Genomic DNA, 23,997 nt, shown 5'->3' with positions numbered 1-23,997 from the left:
GGTCAGACGAATGGCGAGAAATGCAAGACAAACCATACAAAAATATTGTCGGTTCGTTGATGTATGCCATGGTCGCGACACGTCCAGACATCTGCTATGCAGTGGGAGCACTAGCACGCTATAGCGCCAATCCTGGACGAGTCCACTGGGTCGCAGCAAAGCGCATCTTGCGTTACCTTCGCGGTACAAGAGATCTGGCACTAACGTTCTCGCCGGTCCGAAAACGGGAGAATGCACTCGTATTCTATGGCTATTCCGACTCGAGTTGGAGCGGAGATGTAGACACCTCACGTTCGACTTCAGGCTATGCGTTCATGATGGGCGGAGGAGCCGTGTCCTGGAGCAGCAAGCTACAAGGACTCGTAGCGCTGTCATCGACTGAGGCTGAATACATTGGACTGTCCAATGCAGCGCAACAAATCGCTTGGTTGCGGGAACTGATGGACGAGTTGGGATACAAGCAACTGAAACCTACACTTTTGCTTGCGGACAACCAAGGATCCATCGCGCTCACGAAGAATCCAGGGTATCGTGCCCGAACGCGGCATATCGGGCGAAAATACCATTATGTGCGCGACGCAGTGAACGAGAAGAAGTGGGCGGTCGTAGACTATTGTCCGACGGGAGACATGATTGCAGATATCATGACGAAAGCATTGCCGAAGGAGAAGCATCAAAGATTTACGAAGGCCCTCGGCTTACTACCTCGTTCGAGTGGGAGTGTCGATAGTTGATATGATTGCGACCTCGGTAGATTTGTTTGTCAATGTTTTGGATATCAGATACTTAGCGTTACTCGCCTCTTATTTTCTCCCTCAGTCGTTTCATTCAACGGCTGAGGTGAGTACTGTATTTACTTGAGTAGGACGTCGCTGACACGCACGTAGTTCTCGCGTTCTTAGGTACAGTACATGAATACAGTCGTTTCATTCAACGGCTGAGTTCTCGCGTTCTTAATATGCTAGCCTGTTCTTGCTGTCGGTAATGTGATACTTACATGGTGCAGGTTTTAAATACCCACAATAAAAAATATGATTGCTGTGTAATTAATAGTGGTCAGTTACAGATGAAATCCCCCAGAGAGCATGCTCACCGTCTCGAACGAGTAGATGGAGGAGATCAAATGGGTAGAGATGCCGAAACTCCCTAGAGTATCTCCGGAGACTTCGCATCGTCAAGACAAAGAGTATTGTATCGAGAATGAAGCTTGGAGACCTTGAGCGTTAGCAGGAACGATGAACGCAGAATAGAACATCCTAACCCCCCGCAAGAAATTAACCACTAGCGTTTGAATACCGTCAATGAGTCGCCCACTAAATATAAATATATGGCTGCCAATTTACCGCAGAACCTTTGAAGTGAAAGACTGTCAATATGCAGGAGGGGCGGAATGACAATTGCATACTTGTTATTTCCTTGACGCAAACATGGGTCACGTCGATGTACAAGAACTGGACTGCAAGAGCGCAGTCATTTTTCGTACAAGAAAATGAAAAGCAGTGAGGTGGCAGACCATGATTGGCGAGTACACCGTACGTTCCTGTGCCTATCAGTACAAGGACATAGGACACGTAGCTCCAGATGAGGATATTTGTCAGGCACTTCTGAGTTCCCCAGATGGCCCGCGCACGAATGAGAACAAGTACTGAGTAAAAATAAAAGTCTTAGCAATGGAACTGCTGTCAGATGACGTACTGTGAATCGACTCTGTGGATAGAATCGTAAAGCAAGAAGTGAAAAATGCGAAGTGATTGCAGAACTGGCATGTTCGAATATGTTACTCAATGGATGTCTACTTGTGAAACTGCGACATACCGTTTGAGAACTATTTGTGAAAAGACCAGCTTCTTCTAGCCGGATGACAGTCTGCCCGAGAAGGTTTCCATATCGGTTGATGAGGAACAAGGCTTTCACGACCGTCCAGGGGCTGTTCCAAATGTAACGAGTCTGTCACCAAGGGTAAGTTTTTCACACTATGTATATCGGCCAATCAATTTACTTCGTCTTTAAGCGTTAGAAAATAGTCGTAGACTAGCAAAGTGTGGCCAACCGCGGAGAATATTCTAGGCAATGGGGTAAGACGATAAGGGCGTTGCACGATAGATAGACTTACTGCCGCACCCAGAGGTCTTCCATGAATATTGGGGATGGAACCATAGGTAGATAGGCGCTGAGCAGGACAGATCCAACAAAAACGGACTGGTGATTTCAACAGACCCAGTGCTAAGGTCCAAGAGCTGGTGTGCTTTAATATGGTGAAAAGACACACACAAGCCATTCACTGGCAATGACATGTGCAATAACGTCAGAAATATGGGGAGAGAAATAAAAATCAAACTTGGCATGAATGGCGCAACCCTAAGGTGGCGAGAGCGGACGATGATCACGACTCTAGTCACCACGGTTGTCAATGTCGTCAGGGATGCAAATATTGGCGAGGCTTGGGTCGCCCTGGGCGGCCGGCTGGGCCCTTGAAGACGTCAGGACAGGCTAACCGATGGTCTGATATAGGGAATTTCACTTACGACAATGCTCACGTTGGCAGAAGTAAGATATACTGGATTCCTACGCTTATGCCGCAGTGTGAGATTCTGTGGAGTGCGTTCATTAAGTACATAGATGTTAGTACTATGCTCAAGACAAACCGCGCGAGAAAATTAAATGAGCAAAGGCTGGACATGACGAACTTAACTACAATATCAAATACCCTGGCCAATCTTCTTTACATCTATGCGGTATATCGAGACACACGGCCCCTCGTAAGAGTTTATTCTTCTGATAACTTGTGTATGCAGCAGCTCACCTAAGGGTTCTCTGTTCGTATGGCTCCAGAAAAACCCACACATACTATGGTGCGGTTTCGGATCACTGAACTAGATGGAGATTGCAGAAAAATCACATCGAAAACGTCCTGCACTTTAGATTTGTTGGTGTTAGGATTTCGCTGGAGCTACGAGAGCATGCAATGCCCTGCTTGGGTGCAAGTTTGTCTGGTGTTGGCGGCCAAGCACACATTGATGCATGTTCTGCACACACCAGACTCTCATGCACTGCTACATAGTAGAGAATGAAACGGTAAACCAGGTGTTCAAATGTTCATCTGTGACTCGGACGCACCCCGAAACTACCTGGCTGAACGCTGCTGAACGGGGGTTTACGGGGTCCAACTCGAGTCACGTCACTTGCTCTAATCATATTTTTATCATTTCTATGTTCTCTAGTCGTGCTTTTTGCAGATCATATCGATTGACTACCAACTTTCGCACTCTGATACCAAAATCCATCGGGACGCGTACAATGGCCACAGAAACCGCAGATTCACTCACTGCTGAAATTGAACAGGCAAAAGGTGCACTGAACGATCTCCGACTACAAAATGCCGATGCGTCCAGTATAGACGCTGCCAAGAAAAGACTCGGCGAACTGAAGAAAACAATGGCTGCGATGAACAGCGCAGGAGGAAGCAAGGACGCCGGGAAGAAGAAGGAGCGGCTACTCCTTAAAACAGCAAAGGTGTGTCCGAGTGTGCACCACGATCATACACCTCTGAGGGGTACTCAAATAGGCTGCATAGGGCACGCGGGATTATGGCCCAGCGGAGATGTTCTGCCGGGAACATGTTGAGCGTATCGTCAAGGATGTGTTCACGTCCTATGGCGGGAGCGCTCTCGACACGCCTGTGTTCGAGCGCAAGGATGTGCTTGCTGGAAAGTACGGCGAGGACCAGAAGCTCATTTTCGACTTGATGGACCAGGGGGGCGAACAACTTGCACTTCGTTACGATCACACTGTTCCCTTGGCACGGTACCTGGCTATGGCTGGTGCCACGGTTCAAGGAAAGATTTGGCAAGTCGGCAAGGTCTATCGGAGAGACAATCCTGTGATGTCTAAAGGCCGAATGCGCGAGTTCTCACAAGCGGTACGTTTTTTTTTGCTTGTACTCTTGGTATTTTACATAACTTGTCGCAGGATTTGGATATAACAGGTGTATGGGACCCAATGATCCCAGATGCTGAGATTATCAGTCTACTATGCACTATCTTGACGAGATTGGATGTTGGAGAATTTACTGTGAAGGTGAAGTTGTTCGAACAAGTCCTAGATTTGTCTTGATGCCTTTCAATTCAGCTAAATCACCGCAAAATCCTTGATGGGATCTTTGAGGTTTGCGGTGTGCCAAAGGACAAGATTCGATCGATATCCTCGGCTGTGGACAAGCTGGACAAGGTTGGTCGATAGAGATGCATTCGGAATGTTGGTTCTCACCGCGCGCAGGCCCCTTGGCTAGAAGTCAAGAAAGAAATGACAGAAGAAAAAGGACTTTCTCCAGATGTCGCTGATAAGATCGGAGAGTATGTCAAACACAAAGGTAGGGAACCTTGGGTTCATGTGGAATCAAAATATCTTATCCTTCCCTCTTACAGGTGGCCCATCGCTGCTAGATCTTTTGAAAGCAGATGCCACTCTGATGGCAAACCCGAGCGCCAAGCAGGGCATTTCGGAGATGGATATTCTTTTTACTCTTCTGCGAGCTTACAAAGTGCTCGACAAAGTAAGCTCGCTTTCAGTGAAGCAAAACATGGTATTCACGAAGGCATAGATCTCATTCGACATGTCTCTTGCTCGTGGTCTAGACTATTACACAGGCATCATCTATGAAGCCATCGTCGAAGCATCGGCACCACCAGGTTTTGCTGCAAATGCAACGGAGTCCACTGCCCCAGCTCCCTCGAAACCAAAGCCCTCGAAAAAAGCCAAAGCCGATGACGGTGAAGAGGATGAACTGGATGAATCGCAGGTTGGTGTCGGGTCCATCGCTGCTGGTGGCCGGTACGATAACCTGGTTGGTATGTTCACTGCCGCGGCTGCTGCGGAAGGGAAGAAGGCGCCAGGGCTCCCGTGTATTGGGGTCAGTATCGGTCTCGACCGGATCTTTGCGATTGTGTGGCCGAAGTGGGTGGAGAAGGGGATGCGGAGTAAGGAGACGATGGTGTATGTGTTGGCTGCTGGCGATGGATTGCTGGAAGAGCGTATTGCGCTCGTGCAGGAACTCAGGGAAGCGGGCATAAAGGTAAGTCGGGCTGTCATTCTCCAACTCATGTGTTGACTCGTCTTTTTAGACCGACTTCCTCGCAAAGAAGAAGCCGAAGCTCACTGCGCAATTTATGGCTGGTGAAAAGGATGAAGTTCCTTTTGCCGTTATTTTGGGTGGCGATGAGCTCAAGGAAGGTTTGGTGACTGTTAAAGAGCAAAAGTGGGAGTTCGTAGATGGGAAGAAGACGAAAGTCCAGTCAGCAGATCAAGGCATGAAGGTGCGGCGGGACGAACTGATTAACTGGATTAAGCAAACACAGACATATCAAGGCTGGTCGAGCGGCCGACTTATCTAGGAGGAATATTTCACCATACCCTGTAATGCATAGATATTGCTTAGAATTTAGAAGCCTGGGTGGCGCGACATTGTATGCCCATGTTTGTCTTGTCAATACTTTGTCACGAGGTTTTTCAACTTTTCTTGGTTTTCTCTCAACCACCACCGCCGACAATATCGACAAGGACAGCAACAATGGATGACGGTACGTTTTCAGCATCAGCCCCGACGACGACAGCCAGTTCTGCATTCAATCTTTTCTTCTGTTCCGGCACAACCGCCTCGTACATACCAGCACTATTTTTCTCATCGCATTCATCAGTCTCATTCCGTACTTGAATTCGGAGCAGCTGGGATGTCTTCACCACCAAATATCGGCTCAAGGCCGATAACGACCTATCATAAAAAAACTGATGCGCAACTCGAGTAAACCGAGCTCTCTCGACTTCTCATACGTAGTGCGTCCTCAGTAGTTCGTTCGCACGCACTATGACGCGTGCGCGCGACACAGTATAATCGCCCATTCCTCCTCCACCGTTCTACCCGCCGCCATGAATCGACATTGATCTTGTTTTCACCCTTTCCGCCTATTCAGCCTGGCAATCACAAGATATTGCACCTTCTGGGATTAGCATTCCCACGCACGAGGCCAATATGAATGGCGGACCTGCTGGTAGGGAGGAGCAGAACTGGAATGGCAGTGCTCGCTCACCTGGCAGAGACCGTGGGGGTGAACCTCCCAGGCGCTCTAGCCGCAGCAGGAGCCCCGTAAGGGATGACAGAGGGTGCGTGTCGTTGGAGTCTGTGTCATGTCTGATGCTAACAATTCTGGTAGTCGTGGAGGTGACAGCGGTGGTCACAACCCTGGAAACAATCTTCATGTTTCAAACTTGAGCCACCGTGTTGATACGCGTGACCTTGAGGCGGCGTTTGCTAAAATTGGCCGTGTACGTTGTCGTCTTGGGGTTTTTTTTTCCTGTCGCTGAACCAATTGAAATAGGTCAAAAAGGCTTCGGTCATGTACGACCCACACACCCGCGAGTCTCGTGGGTTTGGGTTTGTCACCATGGAGACTTCTGAGGAGGCCGATGCTGCCATCACCGCGCTCAACGCGACTGATCTCATGGGGAAGACTTGTACCGTAGAAAGGGTATACCCGCATGCTTTTGGATTTAGCCAACCTTTGTTAATTTGGTGTTTAGGCCCGCCGTGGACGTGCGCGTACTCCTACGCCTGGAAGGTATTACGGTCCTCCCAAGCGCCATGACAGTGAGTCTCACCAGAGTATAATTTACACACTGGCTTAACTCCTAAATAGATGAGCGCCCATATGACCCGCGTCCTTACGACAGCCGTTATTCCCGTGACTACGACGATCGTCGTCGTGGAGGTCGCCCTGATGATCACCGAGGTGGAGGTGGAGGTGGTGGCGGCGGAGGTAGAGACTACGACCGTGGTAGCTACCGTGACTATGACCGAGGATACAGCGGGGGTGGTGGCGGTGGCGGCGGTGGACGCGACTACGATCGTGGTGGCGATCGTGGTGGCCGCGACTACGATAGGAGATACTAAATGTACTCGCTCTGAACACGGACCATTTCGCGTTATGTTTTGCTTTCGTTGATATGTATTCCATAAGTAACTCTGGTGAATTCAAGCCTGTTGCATGATGGATCATGATCTCGAGCTTTCTCACGTATTGTTGTTGGATGGCTTATCATTTCTTTCGCACAGACGTCTCAGAAGTTCTGGGCCCATGGCCGAATTTTAATATAGATCTAGAAGGAACCAGCCACAACTTTCGACTGTCTACTTCCTTCTGTCTGCTATGGGAAACTCTGGGTCTATGACCCTCCAGGCTCGAATGATCAAGTTGGCGTTTCGAATTGGCATGTTGGTACTTCGAAACGGTGTATTGGCGCTGGTTAAAAGACACGGTGAGGTCCCACTACCTTCTCTCACTGCTCCCTGGACTTTAGATGGTGCAAGTCTTCGACTTATTCGCGATGAGCGAAGACCATGGGCCAGATCTTCCGGAAACACCCAGAGAAGCAACCGGCCAACTTGGCGAACACAGTTTGTTTGACATAGCCTTATGGTCTTGGACGACATGTGAATTGCACAGCTGTTCAGACCGCAATAAGTGGGTGGGCATACGTGTAACGGATGACGTGCTGTCAGGCTCGTTCTCGCTGGATGGGGCTTGCTTGGTCGCTGGGTCGCGAGATCGATCATACTGTCTGACTGTGACAGGAGCCGTTTGGGAGGCACACACATCCTGTTTGGTCAGTCAGTCTCGTTCTCACTGGATGGGACTTGCATCGTGTCTGGTGTCTGGTTTTCAGGACGACATTGTCCTGGTGTGGGATGCCGCGACAGGGCAACCGTTGTGTGAACCCTTGTAAAGGCACGCTCATTCGCTTGGGTCAGTCTTATTTTCGCAGGATGCCAGTATTCGTATTGTGTCGTGTTCGGAGGATAAAATTGTCCAGCTGTGGGATGTAACGACGGAGCAGCAATTGGGTGCACCTCTGTTGGGGCACACAGGTTCGGTTCGGTCAGTTTCGTTCTCTCCGGATGAGATTCGCATTAATATTGTATTTGCTTTAGAGGATATATATGACTGTCTGTCTGGCTATGAGATGCGGTAACCGGGCAGGTACTGGGTGAGCGCTTGCGGGGGCACATTTTCGGTTTCTCGTTCTCTCCGGATGAGACCCGAATCTTGTTCTGCGGATACATGTGACCGGCGGTCAAACTCTATAGTTATATATATATGGCTGATTTGCATCGCATTCCAGGAAACGCCATACCACTGACAAAGCCAGAGGAGGTGAATCCCTTGACCCACAGGTGGTCTGACAGCGTGGTCTCGATGCATCTGCATCATCAAAGATGGTCGTGCAAATGGCAACAGTACTAGTGAGTGAGCAGAGCATCCTTTGTAGATCCGCTCGGCTCCTTGATTGTGTGAGCGCTCACTTTTGACGATATGTGCGCACATTAGCACCGGTCACGGAGCATATAGTTTAGCCTTCGGGGCTTCGTTCCCTCCGCTAGTCCTTATGGCATCTTGGCACTTTCCACACCATATGTTGTCTCTACCGGTGTTGTTGTTACCGGTAGCAACTTTCCGTCTCGAACGGGTTGATACGTGATATTTTCCTCGTATGCAGTTTTACCTCGGCATTGCTTAACACATCCCACCGAGGTATGTCACTCGTACTTAGTCTTGCTGACGTATAACCTAGACTTTGTCCTAGGTAAATACAACTTAGCGTTGCTTATCCTTTTGCCCTAGCTCCATCACCCGCCGTATGCTGCACTGTTGCATTTCCATGAACGAGGATGCTGTAACGGCAGTCGCGCATACGATTGAATTTAAATGTATCAGCTCTGAATGAGGACTGACCGATGATCTTGACCTATTCATATGTATTCCCTCAGTAATTTGTGCATCCTGCTGAATCAGGACTACATGCCTCTCGCTCGTGCAGATTCATTTCAAAACTGAGCTTCCAATACCCATCTCTGTGATATATTTATCTCTACCGCGTCTCCTCATTTCTTCCACGACTTCTCCAACCTTCTGGAACTCAGTCCAACCCTGGCGATGCTCGTCGTTGGCGAGATCTATAGGTTCCACAAATCGCACTCTTAGAGCCAGCCATTGCATAGATTTGATGTTGGCAACGAATTCTTCGACATTTTCCTGTGCGCCTTGGGCATAAATGACGCCTGGGTAGCCGACTTTGGCAAAGCCGGATATTGAAAGCTCAGAGGACCATCGCTGTAGTGATCGTCGTTTTGTTGGAGACACGAGGTGATGAGATGTCAGGAGTGCGTGGTAATGTCTTATCTCTAGGGAACGCTTGATGTTCTGTTGCTCTAGGAAGTCCATACTCCCTGACGACGGTTCTGCATGTCCGTCTTCATGTAATTTGGGAAGCAAGTGCATGCATAACAGCTCATAGATCGGATAACTCGATACGATTTAGCATTCGTCGCACCATAATCAGGGAGGTGGTGCTCACTCATTTCCTTGCACCTCAATCAATTTCTCTTGAACAAAGGCTCGCCATCGGTGATGTTCCTCTCTGGATATTCCCTCTCCGTTAACAGATACCAAGGGAGCTTGTGCGGCGTCTACAGCTGAGTCCTGCGGGTATCGTTCTGGAAACTGCACCTCGAATGAGATCCGCGTGTCCGTAGCGCTTACTTGAAACCTCGCTAGTGAAACAACAGGGTCGGGCAGAGGTGGGAGACTGGCAGTGTTGAATGAGTGTAGTAGCGACGTCCATATTCTGGAATCTTCTGGAGGGAGGGCGAAGGAGAATGATTCACCGGGTAGGAGAGAGTGCTGGATCAGTTGGAGTTCTTGTAGTTGACTGTGGAGGCACATGGAGGTTATGTGGAGCTGATGGTTTGTGTACTAAAGCGCTGGAGTGGCGCTAAAGTCCTAAAGTTGGCCCGGGCCCTGTACATGATATCATGTATACAGCATGCTCCGCGCTCCGGATCCATGGACGTTTAACGCATGTTTCGAGTCATAATTGCGAGTAAGTTCATGTCGGAAACACGTTAGCCCGAGTGACACGTAAGTGTCCGTTTTGGCTGTGCGCCTAGTGTACATATATCTTAATGGGTAAAGCTTCAATCCCACCTCGTAATTAAATCCTTTCTTTGACGCCTCCATCTTCTCTCAAGCGCAACACCCATACACCACCTGCCAATTTCTTGAACAACTCGGTGCATTACAGTCTCAGATCAAGTTAATCAACGTCAGGTAAGTGTGTATGCCACCCATTTTGTAATTGTCATTCAACTTATACCGTCGTTATTTACTGCAAGGGCACTCCCCAAAAGTCCCGCCGAATGAGCTCTGCGGACGCTCTGACATGTCTGGCATTTTCCCCCGACGGTCAGAAGATTGCCAGCGGCACTGCTCGTTCGGGGGTGACCATCACCGATATGTCGTCGAGGAGCGAGCACCAACTACAAATGCTTGCAGACCGTCACATACACGTCACTGCTGTGGCATGGTCTTCTGATGGACAAAAAATCATGAGCGCATCGCCTGACCACACAATGTATTGTTGGGACGCCACTTCGTCCCACCCTCTTGGACCACCATTTGAAGAGCACAAAGACGTCATCCTCGCAGCAGGATTTCTTCCTGACTCATCTCGTGCAATGAGCTTATCGAGGGATGGAGAGTTGCTCGTGTGGGACACAGGGAGCGGGGTAGTCACTCAACAAGTAACAGTGTCGAATGCTGCTCAAACCATTTTCGTGGCGACTCTATCAATGGATAGTAGTCTCCTTATCACTAGCGATACAAGAGAGGGCGTTGCCTGGGGGATACCAAAGTGTGCACGAATGGCGGAGATAGCACTTCCAGATATACCATTACTTCAGGCCGCTATTATTCCGAATAGTCGTCCTCAAGTCGTCCTTGCATTTGGCGACCGGTCTTTCTGGAAATGGGACATCAACACGGGGAAGCATGATGATGCACGCTTTGAAGGTCTTGGTGAAGATGATATCCCTTTTGCCATGGTGGCTTCTCCAGATGGCAACCTTTTGGCGCTGGAAATTGACGGCGACGTCGATCGCCCTACTCATTTCTATGACATCAAGGGTCACGAATTACCTGCCTCCAACATGAGATGTACACATCCATTTGCATTTTCACCTGACAGCAAATATTTTGCGGCCTCGAGCGTGCCCTCGGATTCGAAGGATGGCTCTTGTAAGCTAATTATCCGTTCAGTAGAAGAGGCAAGGACACACCACATGTTTAATCCCGGCTACTAACGAAGTGAACTAGATTCTTGGTTGTAGGCCTGTTGATGTGAGATCTAGGTCTATGTTGAAAAAAAACTATCTGATGGTGTGCAACAGTTCCCTGCAATAACTACCCCGAGAGCCAAAGGAAAACAACGTTCCCTAGGACTCAACACGGGTTTTTTCGATGAACCACCACGTACATCTGGTAGTACAAGAGGTCGCGCTGTAAGATATCCCAGATTTGAATTCAAGCATACGTTAAACTTGATTTGTTAGGTACGATTTGGACTTGGACCCTCCTCAAGCCCTGGTCACCAGCAGGCATCCCCAAAGACTACAGGTCAGAAACAGCGTATCCTACCTCTTCCCAAAATTTGGAAGCGGATTCGGCATCCTCGATCGCACAAGACGCAGTCTACTGTACAGGACGCTCAGCAGCAGGCCTCTCAAAGAATCACTGGTCGGAAACGGCGTATTCTACCTGTTGGCGACATATGGACGCGCATTCGTCACCCCCAATCCCACAAGACAAGGTCGCCTAACATTGTCGACGTACCGACCGCACAAGCTAAAAGAGTACGTCCATTCTATCCGTGCTCAATAACTCATGTCAGGAAAAATTATCAGAGGACTATAGTTGCACGTCCACGCAAGACAACTGGCGCTCAGAAAGGCTCTGGTCAGTCTTCCAATGATGCCAGGCAAAGTTCTCATTCGCAGCCGGCGTCGACTGGGGAAGGCTCGGCTCAGGCTTCTAGTTATGCCAGGCACACTTACCCCAGGGCCATGACTTCACCTTTGCGCCAGGAAGCCGTTGGTCAACAAGAACATGAACAAGTTCACGTCGATAGAGAGGACCGAGAGAGCGATGACGGGATTGTCTATACAGATCGGGATATCGAGAGCGTCAAAGCACATGGATGCTGGAATATTTTCTGGGACTGGTTGTGTTACAAAGGTGAGTTTCTTCGTATCTGTTATTGTCGTATTCAATTCACGCATTGGCATCAGCGCTCTGAAATCGGCTCGTGTGTCCTGCTTGGCTATACTCCAAATAAATAAATATATAGATGGTGCTCTGTGATACGTTCTCCTATGACTCTTGCTGTGTGAGTCGTGTCGATGCCGCATGTTCTTGTACGATTTGCGAAGGAATTGACATGGGAATTGTTCTGACGAAGTTAGCCGACGATCGCGGCGAGTAACGAGTGCTGTGCTTGCTTGCTTGTTGGTGCGAGGTCGCTACAAGATGAATGTGCTAATGTTGGCCTACCGCTTCTCGAGCGTCATGTCTCCCATAGATCATATTATCCCCTAGTCAGACCATAAGAAGGGATATATTTGTTCCTTCTTGATGATGCATGCATCACGCTGAGTACCCTCACAGTTGTCTCATGTCTGTCTAAGCATCCAAGCATCCACACAAACACCGAATTTCCCCTGACAAGAACTTCACTATCTAACGCCATGCGCCCGACGGCAATAGACAAGACAAGACACGTCAGATCTCGTAAATACGCTCTGTAACACTGACAGCTTGGTAATAGCGCGTGCTGCGGAACTCAAAGGGGTCTACCGTATGAGCGCATCTCGGGGAGGAACCAAATCGATTGACAAACAGCGACATCTCTGAATCAGGGTTGAGGAGACGTGAGGTCCTCGTTGAATTACTGGAGATAGTAATGTGGATAAGAACGGGGGGAGATCCACTTCTTCCGTGTATAGAGCATGACCAATGGACAAGAGAATCACGGGAAAACCTCACCAGTCAGGATCAGGCGTCTGACTCCTCTAAGAACAGCTTGGTCAACGGCGTTTTGATGGACGGCAATGCAATGACGTGCCGTTTAAACACCGGTGTACGTCCCACCTCATAGCCCTATCAGTACATAAGCTCAAGCTAAGAGAAACACGGTGAGAGCGGTTATAGTATGCGGCTGGAAATCAGTTGATGGGTAGTGTGATGTATCTTGGAGAAAGTTAGAGGTTTCCAGGACTCATCATTAAACAGCAAGGATACGCACCGGATAGAACTAGACGACCCCCAGCATCTGTCTTTTGCACCAGGCAGGGCAAGTTCTCACACACAAAGCGGAGTAATGGCAACAACAACAAAACTGCAATCAGGATAAGAGTGAGCGCAGGAAGAAGGCAGCGATCACGTACGCAAGTTGGAGCTGGGCGCTCGAGCGTTGACAGGGAGAGATGAAACGATTGCAGCTGTCTGCATGATCGCTCAGATATGGTGGGTGAAACACCGTCGACTCGGAGTTGAGAAGCGATGGTCTTGGCTGGTTGATTAGTTCCTTGAGATGAGTTACAGGGAGGAAGGTGCGCTGCAGGAGAATACATCGAGCGTATACCGAGCGTGAAATTCATGTTGCGTCCGTCTCAATGCCCAAGCTGTCGAGATAACCGACTTCCGTCGCGAACGATAATCTCTATATTTGGAATTAGTGAGCAGCTAAATTCTGCTTGGATGAATGCCTTAGACATAGTGATATCAGTCCAATAACTAGAGAGCTCGACGGCGAACACATGATGGGAGTACAGTGTATACCATATTCGCGGAAGTTCTACCAAATGATTATATTCTCCGACGCGGATCAGATAGCCTTTCCGGGAATTTGCCGTCCGTTCAGTGTTCTTGCGAGGTCCTGCGCAGTACGACCTACAGGAAATGCTGCAACAACCTATATGGACTCCAGTATCCCAGCAACCTTGTTATCCTCAGAAGTTCCTCAAGCGCAGAAACCTGCCAAGCTCGACACACCCCACCTTTTTGATGGACTCCCGCACTCGGTGCACTTGTTTCTCTCGGCGAGGGCTTTGACTCCAAAACTGGTGATGCCATACCGCAAATGCATCTGCAAAGTCGTTGGGAGTACTTGCTGTGAAGAGCGGCACGGTTTTTGGGACGCGTTTCTGAATTATCGATGCGTCGGTAACTTCGGCTGAACTACGTTTTGCCGTGTCTTACTGCCCCAAGTCGTGGTCGCTACACGACGTCACGCTCCAATCATCACCTTCATCGGCAATTGACGCGTGGAACACGACGGGTGTGCCGACATCTCTACGAATATTAGCTTTGCAGACTGTGATCGAGGAGGCATCTATGCGAATGTGCGACGGGCATAACACAATCAGGCTGTTTGGCGCTGGCTCGGCACGCACCTTCCTTTCCACGTGAGGTTTGAATCATCACGTCACTTGGTCAACTGTCATACTCAATGAACTTCAGTGTCCAGACTCCATTACTCCAGAGTCCAATGGCACCAGCCTCGCAGTTCTACATACTTGCAGTGGAACTAGCTTGTAAACATCAGCTCCGTGGTCTCATCTCATGCGCAAGTCTCATCGTGTGCTTGAAGTTCGAACAGCTGGGATGGCACTTTTCCAATCACGAGTATGTCAGGGCCGATGACGGCACCAGACCTTATACTTGTCTGCAGGAACTGTACAACTCTCGACTTTTCCCACGTCGCGTCCCTCGATACTTTATTATTTTGCGTTGTGACGCGCACACAATGTAACCCGCCGCCATAAGGTTGTTTGGCTGAATGATTAGCGCGTGTGTTGGTTATGCCTCGTAGTCTCCTGGGAGTTCTGCCAAAGTATAAGACGCCCGCTCTCTTCTCATACTGCTTCAATTTTCAACCCCACTGTTTCACTCTCACTAATCACAATCTACGACCTCTTATGGTGAGTGAAGACCATAGACCAGATCCTCCTCCAGGAGCATGCACATCCAGCCACGAAAATGATGTTGAAAGCTTGGTACGTGGTCTCTTAAAATCCATCGCTGTTCTCATGCATTCTTCGTCCAGAGCCAACCTTGTAGAGGAGTCCTGCAGATATTGAAGGATGCGTTGACCCCAAAATTTCCTGTGCGTAGACGCGAATGCTGATTGTTCCTGAATCTGGCTGAGATTGTGCAGAATTGTTTGATGCACACACACAATGGCACTGCTGGGGTGCAGGATGTTGAACTTGAAGGGGCTTCATTGGGTCAGAAGGTCGAGGTAGGTTCTCAAACTCGTTATCTCAATCCTTCAGTTGTCTTAGAGGCGCCCAGGACACGCTGGATCTCCATCCTTCCAACGACAACAAGTTTCCCACCACGTCTAAGATTATTAGCGACTCCATGAACCAAGGGCTGTCCGGGGAGCCTGCTTCGCAGGTATTTTCGTCAAATGATTTGCTTGTCGTCTCTAAATTTTGGCGGTCCTCAGGTTCAGGCTGCTACTTCTGTCGTGGAGCAAGGTCCTGATCCCCAATTAATTGATGTTGAACTTCGGAGTGCCCGTGAGGGTACGGAAAACATGATATCACTCGGGGAACATGCCACTTCGGTGGCATCCGCGGCCCAAAATGCCCCAGCAGTTCTCGCTATCGCAGATGATATCCAGACCACGTTCCTCCAACCCCTCAAAGTTTTCGACACTGCCATCGAGGAGATCGCGAATGTATGGGCCGCTCTCCTTGATTGTTAGCGAACTAATCAAGTTATAGATCCATCCATACCTAAAGATGGCGTTGGGCGTACTTTCTGCCGCATCCAAGGTTTGTTCTGTTTTGCCCGGAGTCCTGCCTCCCGCTCAGAAGTTATGGTTCTGTGTAGATGATTCTTGCTCAAGCGGAGCGCGACACATCGGTCCATCGTCTTCTCAAGAAATTAGATGAAGTTTACGGCTTCATTATCCAAGAAGACAGTCTTTCAAAGGTTGAATCGATGCGCATTGTCATCGGAAAGATCGCTCAGCAGACTCTCGAGTGTGCCCGTTTCATCAGGGATTACTCAGACACGAAGAGCTTTTGTGAGTCGTAGAATTTTTGCATTTCATAGATGAATCTTAGACCATGGACGTAGGGATGAGAGCTGGCAAAAACTTTGTCGCGGAAACAGATGATATGATCACACAGTACAACGATGCTTTGGATGGGCTCATGCAACAATTTCGGGATCAAGCTGATCGGGACGTCGCTATATTTGTCCAATTTGCGGGTAAGGATTCATACGTGCCTCCGACTTTATATCTACTCATACCATTGAAGGTGAAACACTCGATCTCAGCGGTATGACTTATGCAGGGGGCGCGGGACTAGATACTGCGAAGCAATGTCTGTCAGGCACTCGCGTGGACATTCTATCCCAAATCACCGAATGGATCAACAGCAGTGGAGATGCTGTTCCGCGTGTAATGTGGTTGTCTGGCCCTGCTGGCAAGGGCAAATCAGCCATCGCCCACACGATTGCCAACTGGTTCAACGATACGGGAGGGCTTGGTTCATGTTTTTGTTTCGACAAGCATAGAGAAGCAGACCATCGCCATGAAAAGATTTTCTCCACCATCGCGCGCGACCTTGCTGACCGTGACCCGGGGATGAAACGAGCGTTGGCGGATGCAGTCAAGGATGCAAACTCGCTCAAGAACACCACGGACATTATCCAGCAGTGGCGCAAGCTTCTGATGAACCCGCTAAGGAAGTTTTCTGCGTCAAGTGTAGGGCCTGTCTTGGTCGTGATTGAGGCATTGGATGAGAGTGGCGGAATAGAGACCCGGCGTAATCTTCTGCGCATACTTGCCGGTAGACTTCAGGACAAAGGACTTCCCCAAATCACCGAACTCCCGTCCAACTTTCGGATTCTTGTCACCTCTCGCCCGCTTCACGATATCGAAAAGGAATTTGAAGGTGCTGGTCACATTCTACGGTTGTCCATGGACGATATTCCATCACCAGTCGTGGAGCGCGACATTTATGCCTTCGTATCCGAGGAGCTAAAAGAGCTACCAGAGTTTCAGTTCACACATCTTGCAGCCCTCGCTGCAAAAGCCGATGGACTCTTCGAGTGGGCGTGTCTAGCCTGCAGATACATCAAAGATACCCCTGCCGGTGTGCGTAAAATGCCTCGCTTCGATGCTGTCATGAACCGCAGTGCAGGGAAGCAGAAAAACCTGTTGCATGATATCTATCAGACCATTTTGAAAGAAATTATGAACAGGGATCAATACGACGATGACGAGTACGAAGAAGCACTAGCAGGGTTTCGTTCCGTGATGGGACAGATACTTGGTACAGCTGAACCGCTCCCTTTCGACTCCCTCAATGCCATGCGGAGCTACTTTCCAGACCGAAGCAAACATGACAACATGGACATTATAAAACATATGGGATCCCTGCTCAGCGGCACCACTAACTCATGTTCCGTCATCCGACCTCTTCATGCATCCTTCCGCGACTTCCTGACAGACAAATCATCCAGCGGAGACTTTTTCGTCGAGGTATCCGACGTACAACGGGACCTTGCTTTTGCATCACTTCGAGTGATGGAACATGGCCTTTGCTTCAACATATGTAATCTAAAGTCTTCGTACATCCCTAATTCCCAAGACACCGAGCTGCCTCAACGAGTCAAAACATGCGTCCCCCCACATCTGTCCTATTCTTGTCGATTTTGGGCTGAGCACGTACAAGCAACGGACTTCGACACGGAGCTCGCTAATGCAATGAGATCATTATTCGACGACGAGCGGCTACTCTTCTGGTTTGAAGCACTCGGCCTTCTCAATGCAATCAGCGGCACAGTAACGGTGCTTCCCCGCGTTGCTCTGTGGCTGAAGGTGAGTACATGCCTACAAGTCAACGTCGGATGAACTGCTCACAAACACAAACTACAGGGCCATTCTGAATACGAAGATATGTGGTCCACCATAATGGATGTGCAGAAATTCCTCCAAGTCTTTGGTGGCATGATATTGGACAGCACGCCGCATTTGTATCTATCAGCACCCATCAAGTCCACCATAGCTACCACATTTGCGGCAAGATTTTCAAATAGCTTCTGTCTGGAATCCGGCCGTGATTTGAACGGGACGGCTGTTCAGAAGGTGATCAGCGAGCACACTGATCGGGTTAGGTCGGCCTCAATCTCGCTGGATGGCACTCGCATCGTGTCTGGTTCAGGCGATCACAATGTGGAGCTGTGGGACGCGGCAACGGGGCAGCCATTGAGTGAGCTCTTCCAGGAGCACGCTGAAGTGGTCCACTCAGTCTCATTCTCACCGGATGGTACTTGCATCGTATCTAGTTCGGGGGATAAGACTGTGGAGCTGTGGGATGCAGCGACGGGACAATCCTGTCCCGCCTGTCCCGTTCTCACCAGATGGTATTCGCATCGTATCTGGTTCGGACGATCACGCCGTCCGGCTGTGGGATGAAGTAGCGGGGCAGCCATTGGGTGCGCCCTTTCAGGGGCACACTGATCGGGTTTGCTCAGTCTCTTTCTCACCGGATGGGACTCGCATCGCATCTAGCTCGAAAGATCACACTGTGCGGCTATGGGATGCAGCGACTGTCACTTACTTGGTTGCGATTCTCATACTTAAGATAACAGAACTCCGTCGTCGCACCTCAGTCTCTCTTACCATTGACTGAAGTGCGTATATTATTTCTACTCTACACTACATGATGTTTACTGGTACTTTACCTCTAGGCTCGCGCTACTAGATTCGTACTACAGGAATAATCAGTCTCTCTTACCATTGGCCGAGGCTCGCGCTCCCAGCACTTACTTTATCATCTGGGCCCTTCCAGGGTACGCTGAAGCGGTTTGCTCGGTCTCGTTCTTACCGGACGGTACTTCCATCGCGTCTCTTCAAAAGATCACACTGTGTGGCTGTGGAATCAAGTGACGGGCCAGCTATTGGATGAGCCCTTACTGAGGGACACACTGTAGAGGTTTTATTAGTCTCGTTCTCACCAGATGAGGCTCGGACTCGCACCGTGTCCGGTTCGCGCGATCACACTGCGGCTGTGGAGTAAATTGACTGGGCATTTATTGAGTCAGTACTTTCGGGGGCACACTGATGCTGTTCGCTCAGTCTCGTTCTCGGTGGATGGTATTCGAATTGTGGTACACCCACCCATCCTCCTATGTATCCTCCCATGTAAGTCGCACCATACTTTACACGCCGGAGAGCCCTGATACCTGGAACAATTACTTTGTTTACTTCTCGTAAATGCATGTAGTTCCATTCTATTTCTTCGGAGAATTCCTACCACCTTCAAACTTGCCTAGCCCACCATCGTGTAGATGATGCTTTGCCTTTTATCGTAGATGTTCCTTATGCACGTGGTAGAAAGGTGCGCCAACTACATTTTTATTGCTGTTTGCGATGTCTCATACGTGGATTTGCAGCTGCTGCTCACAGCCACGATGATGACTGGGTACATGATGAAAGTTATGACCCTGCTTTGCTTGACCTCCACTCACACGAACCGTCTGCATCGATCCAGATCAAAACCGATGAGTATGTAAGTGGCCTTCTGCTATGATTCTTGACTTGCTATCAAACTTGTAGCACAAGCGCTTGTCGTGTCGAGGAGTTCTTGATTTAATTTGGTTTGATTCCTTTCTTTCGGTGTAGGTCATCGTGAATGATCGGTTCCTTCGTATTAACTCGAGCATGGCGCATTGCATACATCGCAGTATATTTAACTTTGCGAATGACATGTAAGATGAGCCAGTGTAAACGAAGAATACAGGATGGGGTGTCTGTCATAGCATTTGTGAGGTTTACGACAAATGAGACTGATCAGATTATTACCGCGCTCGCTAGTATCATCTTCTAGCTGTGTTATCAAACTTACGGTGAAGGAACAGGTAGGTTTGAGTCCGGGCCGATAAGGAGCAGTTAAAAAAGGACATGCTGTATAACACAGCCATGAAGACAGGGAGATATAAAGAGATTCACACACCATCAAACGATCGCTCTTCAAGCCGTTGCTCGCATCCTGGTAACGTGAATACCCTCCATCTGAGCATCCTGCGCTGATGAACTGATGATTGGTTCAACCAGGGAAAGTGCAGCGGTTCTCGACACTGTAACACTCGCTTGGCAACGTCAGGCCTTCCGCACACGAGGACGACTCACTGAACATAATCGTCATACTTACCAACCTGTCTGCGGATACAACCGTCATGGCTTCCAGCTCGAAACGGCCCGGTAAAGCAGCAAACAAATCGAATCTGACGCCTGTGATGACCTTGGAGGGTCATGAACCACATGTTTATATCTGGCCGGATGGCAGGCATCACGAGTCGAAATATGTTTCATCCATTTCCTATTTGCTCGACGGCAAGCAAATGATCAGCGGATCACAGGATAAGACCATTCGGCGATGGGACCTGCGGGAGGGTAAGGAAATTGAGGAAGCTCGGGAGGTTTGTGAGGATGGTGTGGAAACAGTGGAAGTATCAAGGAATGGTCAATGGGTTGTCACTGGTGGTGGGAAGCTCAAAGTTCGTGAGGTTGAGACGGGGAACGTGAGAACATTTTATGATGGATTGGACTATGTTTGGTCCATTGACATCTCCGGGGACAGCACGCTGCTAGCCGGTTTCATTCTCATCTCCACGGACACATCGTTCGGTTTTATCGTGCTGATATGGAGGTTGGACACGGGCGAACTCCTGGCTGGTCCATTCGAAATTAGTAATGATTATTATTTCAACCCGGGCCCGGGACTTCGATTCTCAAACAACTCGAAGAAGCTGGCGGTGTTGTCACACGCGCGGTGCCTTCAAGTGTGGGACGTCCAAACACAGAAATTGGATGTCACTAGAAGTATATCTACTCAACGCTATTCTTGGCCTGAGCCGGTTTTCTGGACAACCAAAGACAAATCCATTGTTGCCGCATTCAGCTTCAAGGATGACGACACTCCGATCTATGAATTTGACGCGTCGACGTTGGAGATTATCGGAGATTCCTTCAAAGGGCACGCCAACTCAATTCACGGCTTATCACTCTCATTTGATTGTGCCCTTCTCGCCAGTGCTTCTCTCGATGGCACCACCAAGCTCTGGTCCTTCGAGTCTCGCCAGCTACTCGCTTCATTCGACATCCACAGACCCTTCACCCTCATCCTCTCGCCTGATTCACGCCAACTGGCTTACACTACCTTTGAGGATAGCAATATATATATATGCAACATTCCACTCAACATCCTCGCTAGTGTACGTATTCACCCGCATACATTCATCAGTCATGTGCTAAAATTTCTTACAGATCAGTAAACCCGAACGTCAACGCCTCGCCGATAAGCTACTCAACGTACGTGGTCCTGCTATTTTTCTCCTTTACACCACACCATCCCTTATTACAGTCCGACGCAACTCGTCGCCGTAAACCAGTGATATTGCCTGTTATATCTCCTATCCCCCGCCCGCCAAGACCTCCACCTACAAGGAACACACTTTTCCCCCGCTTTCTACGCAAACTCCTGCCCTCCTTCCATCCGGACGCTGTTCGTCCTATTCGGAATGACGAGCTTCGTAATCCCCTGGATGTATGTTTCCTTTATCTGTTTGCTTCAGTACAATTGACTCGACGGCCCGCTTGCAGTTTCCTGCTACAGCGCCCTTACCTCGTTCACATATAAATCTATACGATGACGTGAGTGAGGACTGCCATATTCACATATTCGACTCATATTTCATTTTCTAGTCCCGGCCCCCACCAGTACCACCCACCACCCAATCCTGGTGGCCCATTCGGACAGGTCGGGCATCACCGGCTATTGTCGAGGTCCCTCTCGCACAGGGTAAAGAGGTTCGCGCAGTTCATTTTCACTGACTGTTTGCTAGATCTCACGCACCCGTTTACAGCGGAATGCTTCAGCAGATGCTCCTGCCAAAGACGATGAATGGATTCGTGACGAAGATTATGTTTCTCCTCCTCCTTCACCGAATCCCGATTCACAACGACCACCCACAGTAGCGCAGATTGATACTGGAGAGCACGGAAGCGGTCGGTTGTGTTTCTGCTGTTAGACTGACTTTTCCAATGGTATTGTAATGACATCACGGACGATGATTAGGGTTGTAGAGTGTATTTTTACAGGCATTAGGGTGTATATCCATTTGCTGGTGATTTAGCTTGCTGAGCGGTACTATGATGTGTGATCAGTTTGTCACAGTCGCAGACGATGATCGTCCTTACTAACGAAGTAGGACGCAAAAGCTCCCAGTGATGAAGTGCTTCGTGCTGGTCCAGCCAATGCAGAAATTTCAATTTGAGGATGAAACAGTATGATGTTGACACAAACTAACTACGAACTTGGCGTACGCAGTGTTCAAGACCACAAGAATAGCTTCAAATGATCTATTTAACATCCTGGCTGGGCAAAGGGTTGCCTCGTAACCAGCGTGGTAGCGAGCCAATCAACGTATATGTACATTCATACGCAAAGATAGCGCTAGGCAAACTTTCTACTGCATCGAAGGTGCGTTCTTTTTTCCCCTGGAGTTCTGCCTCCCGCTGAGAAGGTCATGGTTCTGTGTAGATCATTCTTGCTCAAGCGGAGCGTGTCACATTGATCCGTCGTCTTCTCAAGAAACCAGATGAAATACTAGTACACGACTTTATTATCCAAGGTAGCGGGCTTTCCGGTGTTGAATTGATGCACGACGTCATTGGAAAGATCGCTCAGCAGACTCTCGAATGTGCCCGCTTGATCGATCATCGCTCGTGGGATCATACTGGACATGCCCGCTGGTGGGTATAGAAAGCGAAATTTGAAACAGAGACCGAGGAACAAAGGAGATTGAATGCGCAAATAATACAAATACCTGCTGGTGGGAAATGGACGCGGTCCACCTGTGAGCTGAAAATGCGTTTGAAAATTGGTTATGAAGCGTCCATGATTCGCACCGGCACCTGTGCTCGGTGGAGAGGTATCCTTCGCTGGCCTCGCATATCATGGAACGCAACCCCTCGCTCCAGCAACCTGGATAATTCTGATGCCGTCCATGAGCTTGAAGGGTCACCAACAGAACGTTTGATTCCTATCCTACTCTCCGTATGACCGGTAAATGCTCAGTGAATCTGACATGAGAAGACCGTTTGGCGATGGGATCTTCAGGCGGGTTTTTGAGGATATTGATGAGGGAGAGCACGTTTGGGGTGGCAAGGGACGGGTTATCACTTGTTCCTTACGCACATGGTAGAGAGGTGCGTTATATCACTGTTTGTGATGTCTCATTCGTGGATTTGCAGCGCAACGATGTAACTGGTGCTCACATGAAGGTTACGACCCTCCCTCGCCAGTCTGCATGGACACTTTTGGTTCATCAAAATAGCCTTCTGATCGGGTGTCATCGATGTCATCTTCGGCAATGCCACAAAAAAAAACTGATGACGGTAGAACTCGTGTCACTTATTTCTCCCAATATGTTTCGGAATCGAACTTAAAATCAAAAGTGCCTCCAAAGGAGTCCAGCTGTGACTTTGTAACGAACTCAAGTCATATCTCATGTAAAGGACAAAAATACCATAAAGTCATGCTCCTACGCAGATACATGATATAACGCTCCTTGTCCCAGGTGGCAGGACCAAGAACGGTAAGATGCCGTTAGAAAATAAGCGACATCGGCGAGAGGTTTGCGACAAAGGGTTGTTGCGAGGCGTCGTGGTCCTGTAGTCCACGAGGATAACCAGCAACTCTTGTCCTGGGGGAATCAAGTCATTTGCACGGTCCTTGCACTCCTACGAGTTGATGTTGAATGAGAGGACAAAGGTCGTGCAGCTACCAGACGAGGTGTCTTAACTGCCTAGGATTGGTTTCGGTATCTTTGCGACCAGGGCGCATATAGATGATGGGCCTGCCCTCTTTATCGAAACCATTTGAGAGGCTGTGTTCCCTCTGGTTTAGTTTGATGTGGGGAAGGAGCTACATATACGACGACTCAGGTAACAGTTGACAGAAAGAAAAGTTCCACACCTCGCATAATGCCTTGGTTTGAGAGTTTTGCTCGTCAGAGTACTAGTATA

General features: G+C 49.1%; 7 protein-coding genes across 7 annotated transcripts; 4 read left to right on the top strand and 3 right to left on the bottom strand.

The window, feature by feature from the left end:
- Window positions 1-996: 996 nt before the first annotated feature.
- DEU56DRAFT_173519 (uncharacterized protein) lies at window positions 997-2,283 on the bottom strand. The gene is made up of 7 exons (XM_041344904.1): window positions 2,114-2,283; window positions 2,000-2,063; window positions 1,816-1,947; window positions 1,696-1,759; window positions 1,406-1,645; window positions 1,094-1,351; window positions 997-1,038 (listed from the first exon to the last, which is right to left on the bottom strand). Exons 1-6 carry the CDS (start codon window positions 2,155-2,157, stop codon window positions 1,314-1,316), a joined length of 582 nt encoding a protein of 193 aa, XP_041201740.1. The 5' UTR covers window positions 2,158-2,283; the 3' UTR covers window positions 997-1,038; window positions 1,094-1,313.
- A 927-nt stretch (window positions 2,284-3,210) lies between these two features.
- On the top strand, window positions 3,211-5,390 carry DEU56DRAFT_748391 (uncharacterized protein; the record flags this gene model as incomplete). Its single annotated transcript, XM_041349353.1, has 8 exons — window positions 3,211-3,513; window positions 3,575-3,919; window positions 3,970-4,077; window positions 4,129-4,227; window positions 4,276-4,369; window positions 4,425-4,552; window positions 4,601-5,071; window positions 5,121-5,390. The coding sequence occupies 8 exons, from the start codon at window positions 3,211-3,213 to the stop codon at window positions 5,388-5,390; spliced, it is 1,818 nt and encodes a 605-aa protein (XP_041201739.1).
- A 129-nt stretch (window positions 5,391-5,519) lies between these two features.
- On the top strand, window positions 5,520-7,048 carry DEU56DRAFT_840429 (uncharacterized protein). Its single transcript, XM_041354949.1, has 6 exons — window positions 5,520-5,576; window positions 5,967-6,156; window positions 6,207-6,318; window positions 6,372-6,521; window positions 6,574-6,640; window positions 6,690-7,048. Exons 1-6 carry the CDS (start codon window positions 5,567-5,569, stop codon window positions 6,941-6,943), a joined length of 783 nt encoding a protein of 260 aa, XP_041201738.1. The 5' UTR covers window positions 5,520-5,566; the 3' UTR covers window positions 6,944-7,048.
- A 1,574-nt stretch (window positions 7,049-8,622) lies between these two features.
- On the bottom strand, window positions 8,623-9,984 carry DEU56DRAFT_173236 (uncharacterized protein). Its single transcript, XM_041344903.1, has 2 exons — window positions 9,406-9,984; window positions 8,623-9,354 (listed from the first exon to the last, which is right to left on the bottom strand). Exons 1-2 carry the CDS (start codon window positions 9,771-9,773, stop codon window positions 8,871-8,873), a joined length of 852 nt encoding a protein of 283 aa, XP_041201737.1. The 5' UTR covers window positions 9,774-9,984; the 3' UTR covers window positions 8,623-8,870.
- Window positions 9,978-11,422, top strand: DEU56DRAFT_173088 (WD40-repeat-containing domain protein). The gene is made up of 2 exons (XM_041344902.1): window positions 9,978-10,157; window positions 10,223-11,422. Exon 2 carries the CDS (start codon window positions 10,247-10,249, stop codon window positions 11,186-11,188), a length of 942 nt encoding a protein of 313 aa, XP_041201736.1. The 5' UTR covers window positions 9,978-10,157; window positions 10,223-10,246; the 3' UTR covers window positions 11,189-11,422.
- A 10,018-nt stretch (window positions 11,423-21,440) lies between these two features.
- DEU56DRAFT_905196 (uncharacterized protein) lies at window positions 21,441-21,998 on the top strand (the record flags this gene model as incomplete). The annotated part of the gene is made up of 4 exons (XM_041356704.1): window positions 21,441-21,514; window positions 21,543-21,621; window positions 21,673-21,777; window positions 21,834-21,998. The coding sequence occupies exons 1-4, from the start codon at window positions 21,489-21,491 to the stop codon at window positions 21,996-21,998; spliced, it is 375 nt and encodes a 124-aa protein (XP_041201735.1). The 5' UTR covers window positions 21,441-21,488.
- A 1,597-nt stretch (window positions 21,999-23,595) lies between these two features.
- On the bottom strand, window positions 23,596-23,857 carry DEU56DRAFT_718517 (uncharacterized protein; the record flags this gene model as incomplete). The annotated part of the gene is made up of 2 exons (XM_041347638.1): window positions 23,596-23,712; window positions 23,762-23,857. Coding segments are annotated over 2 exons (213 nt in total), but the record flags the coding sequence as incomplete, so codon positions are not given.
- Window positions 23,858-23,997: the final 140 nt, after the last annotated feature.

Source organism: Suillus clintonianus (genome assembly GCF_016758775.1).
Source record: "Suillus clintonianus strain FC179 chromosome Unknown DEU56scaffold_161, whole genome shotgun sequence".
NCBI classification, from domain to species: domain Eukaryota; kingdom Fungi; phylum Basidiomycota; class Agaricomycetes; order Boletales; family Suillaceae; genus Suillus; species Suillus clintonianus.
Note: the sequence above shows the minus strand (reverse complement) of the source record. Positions and strands in the feature narration are given on the sequence as shown.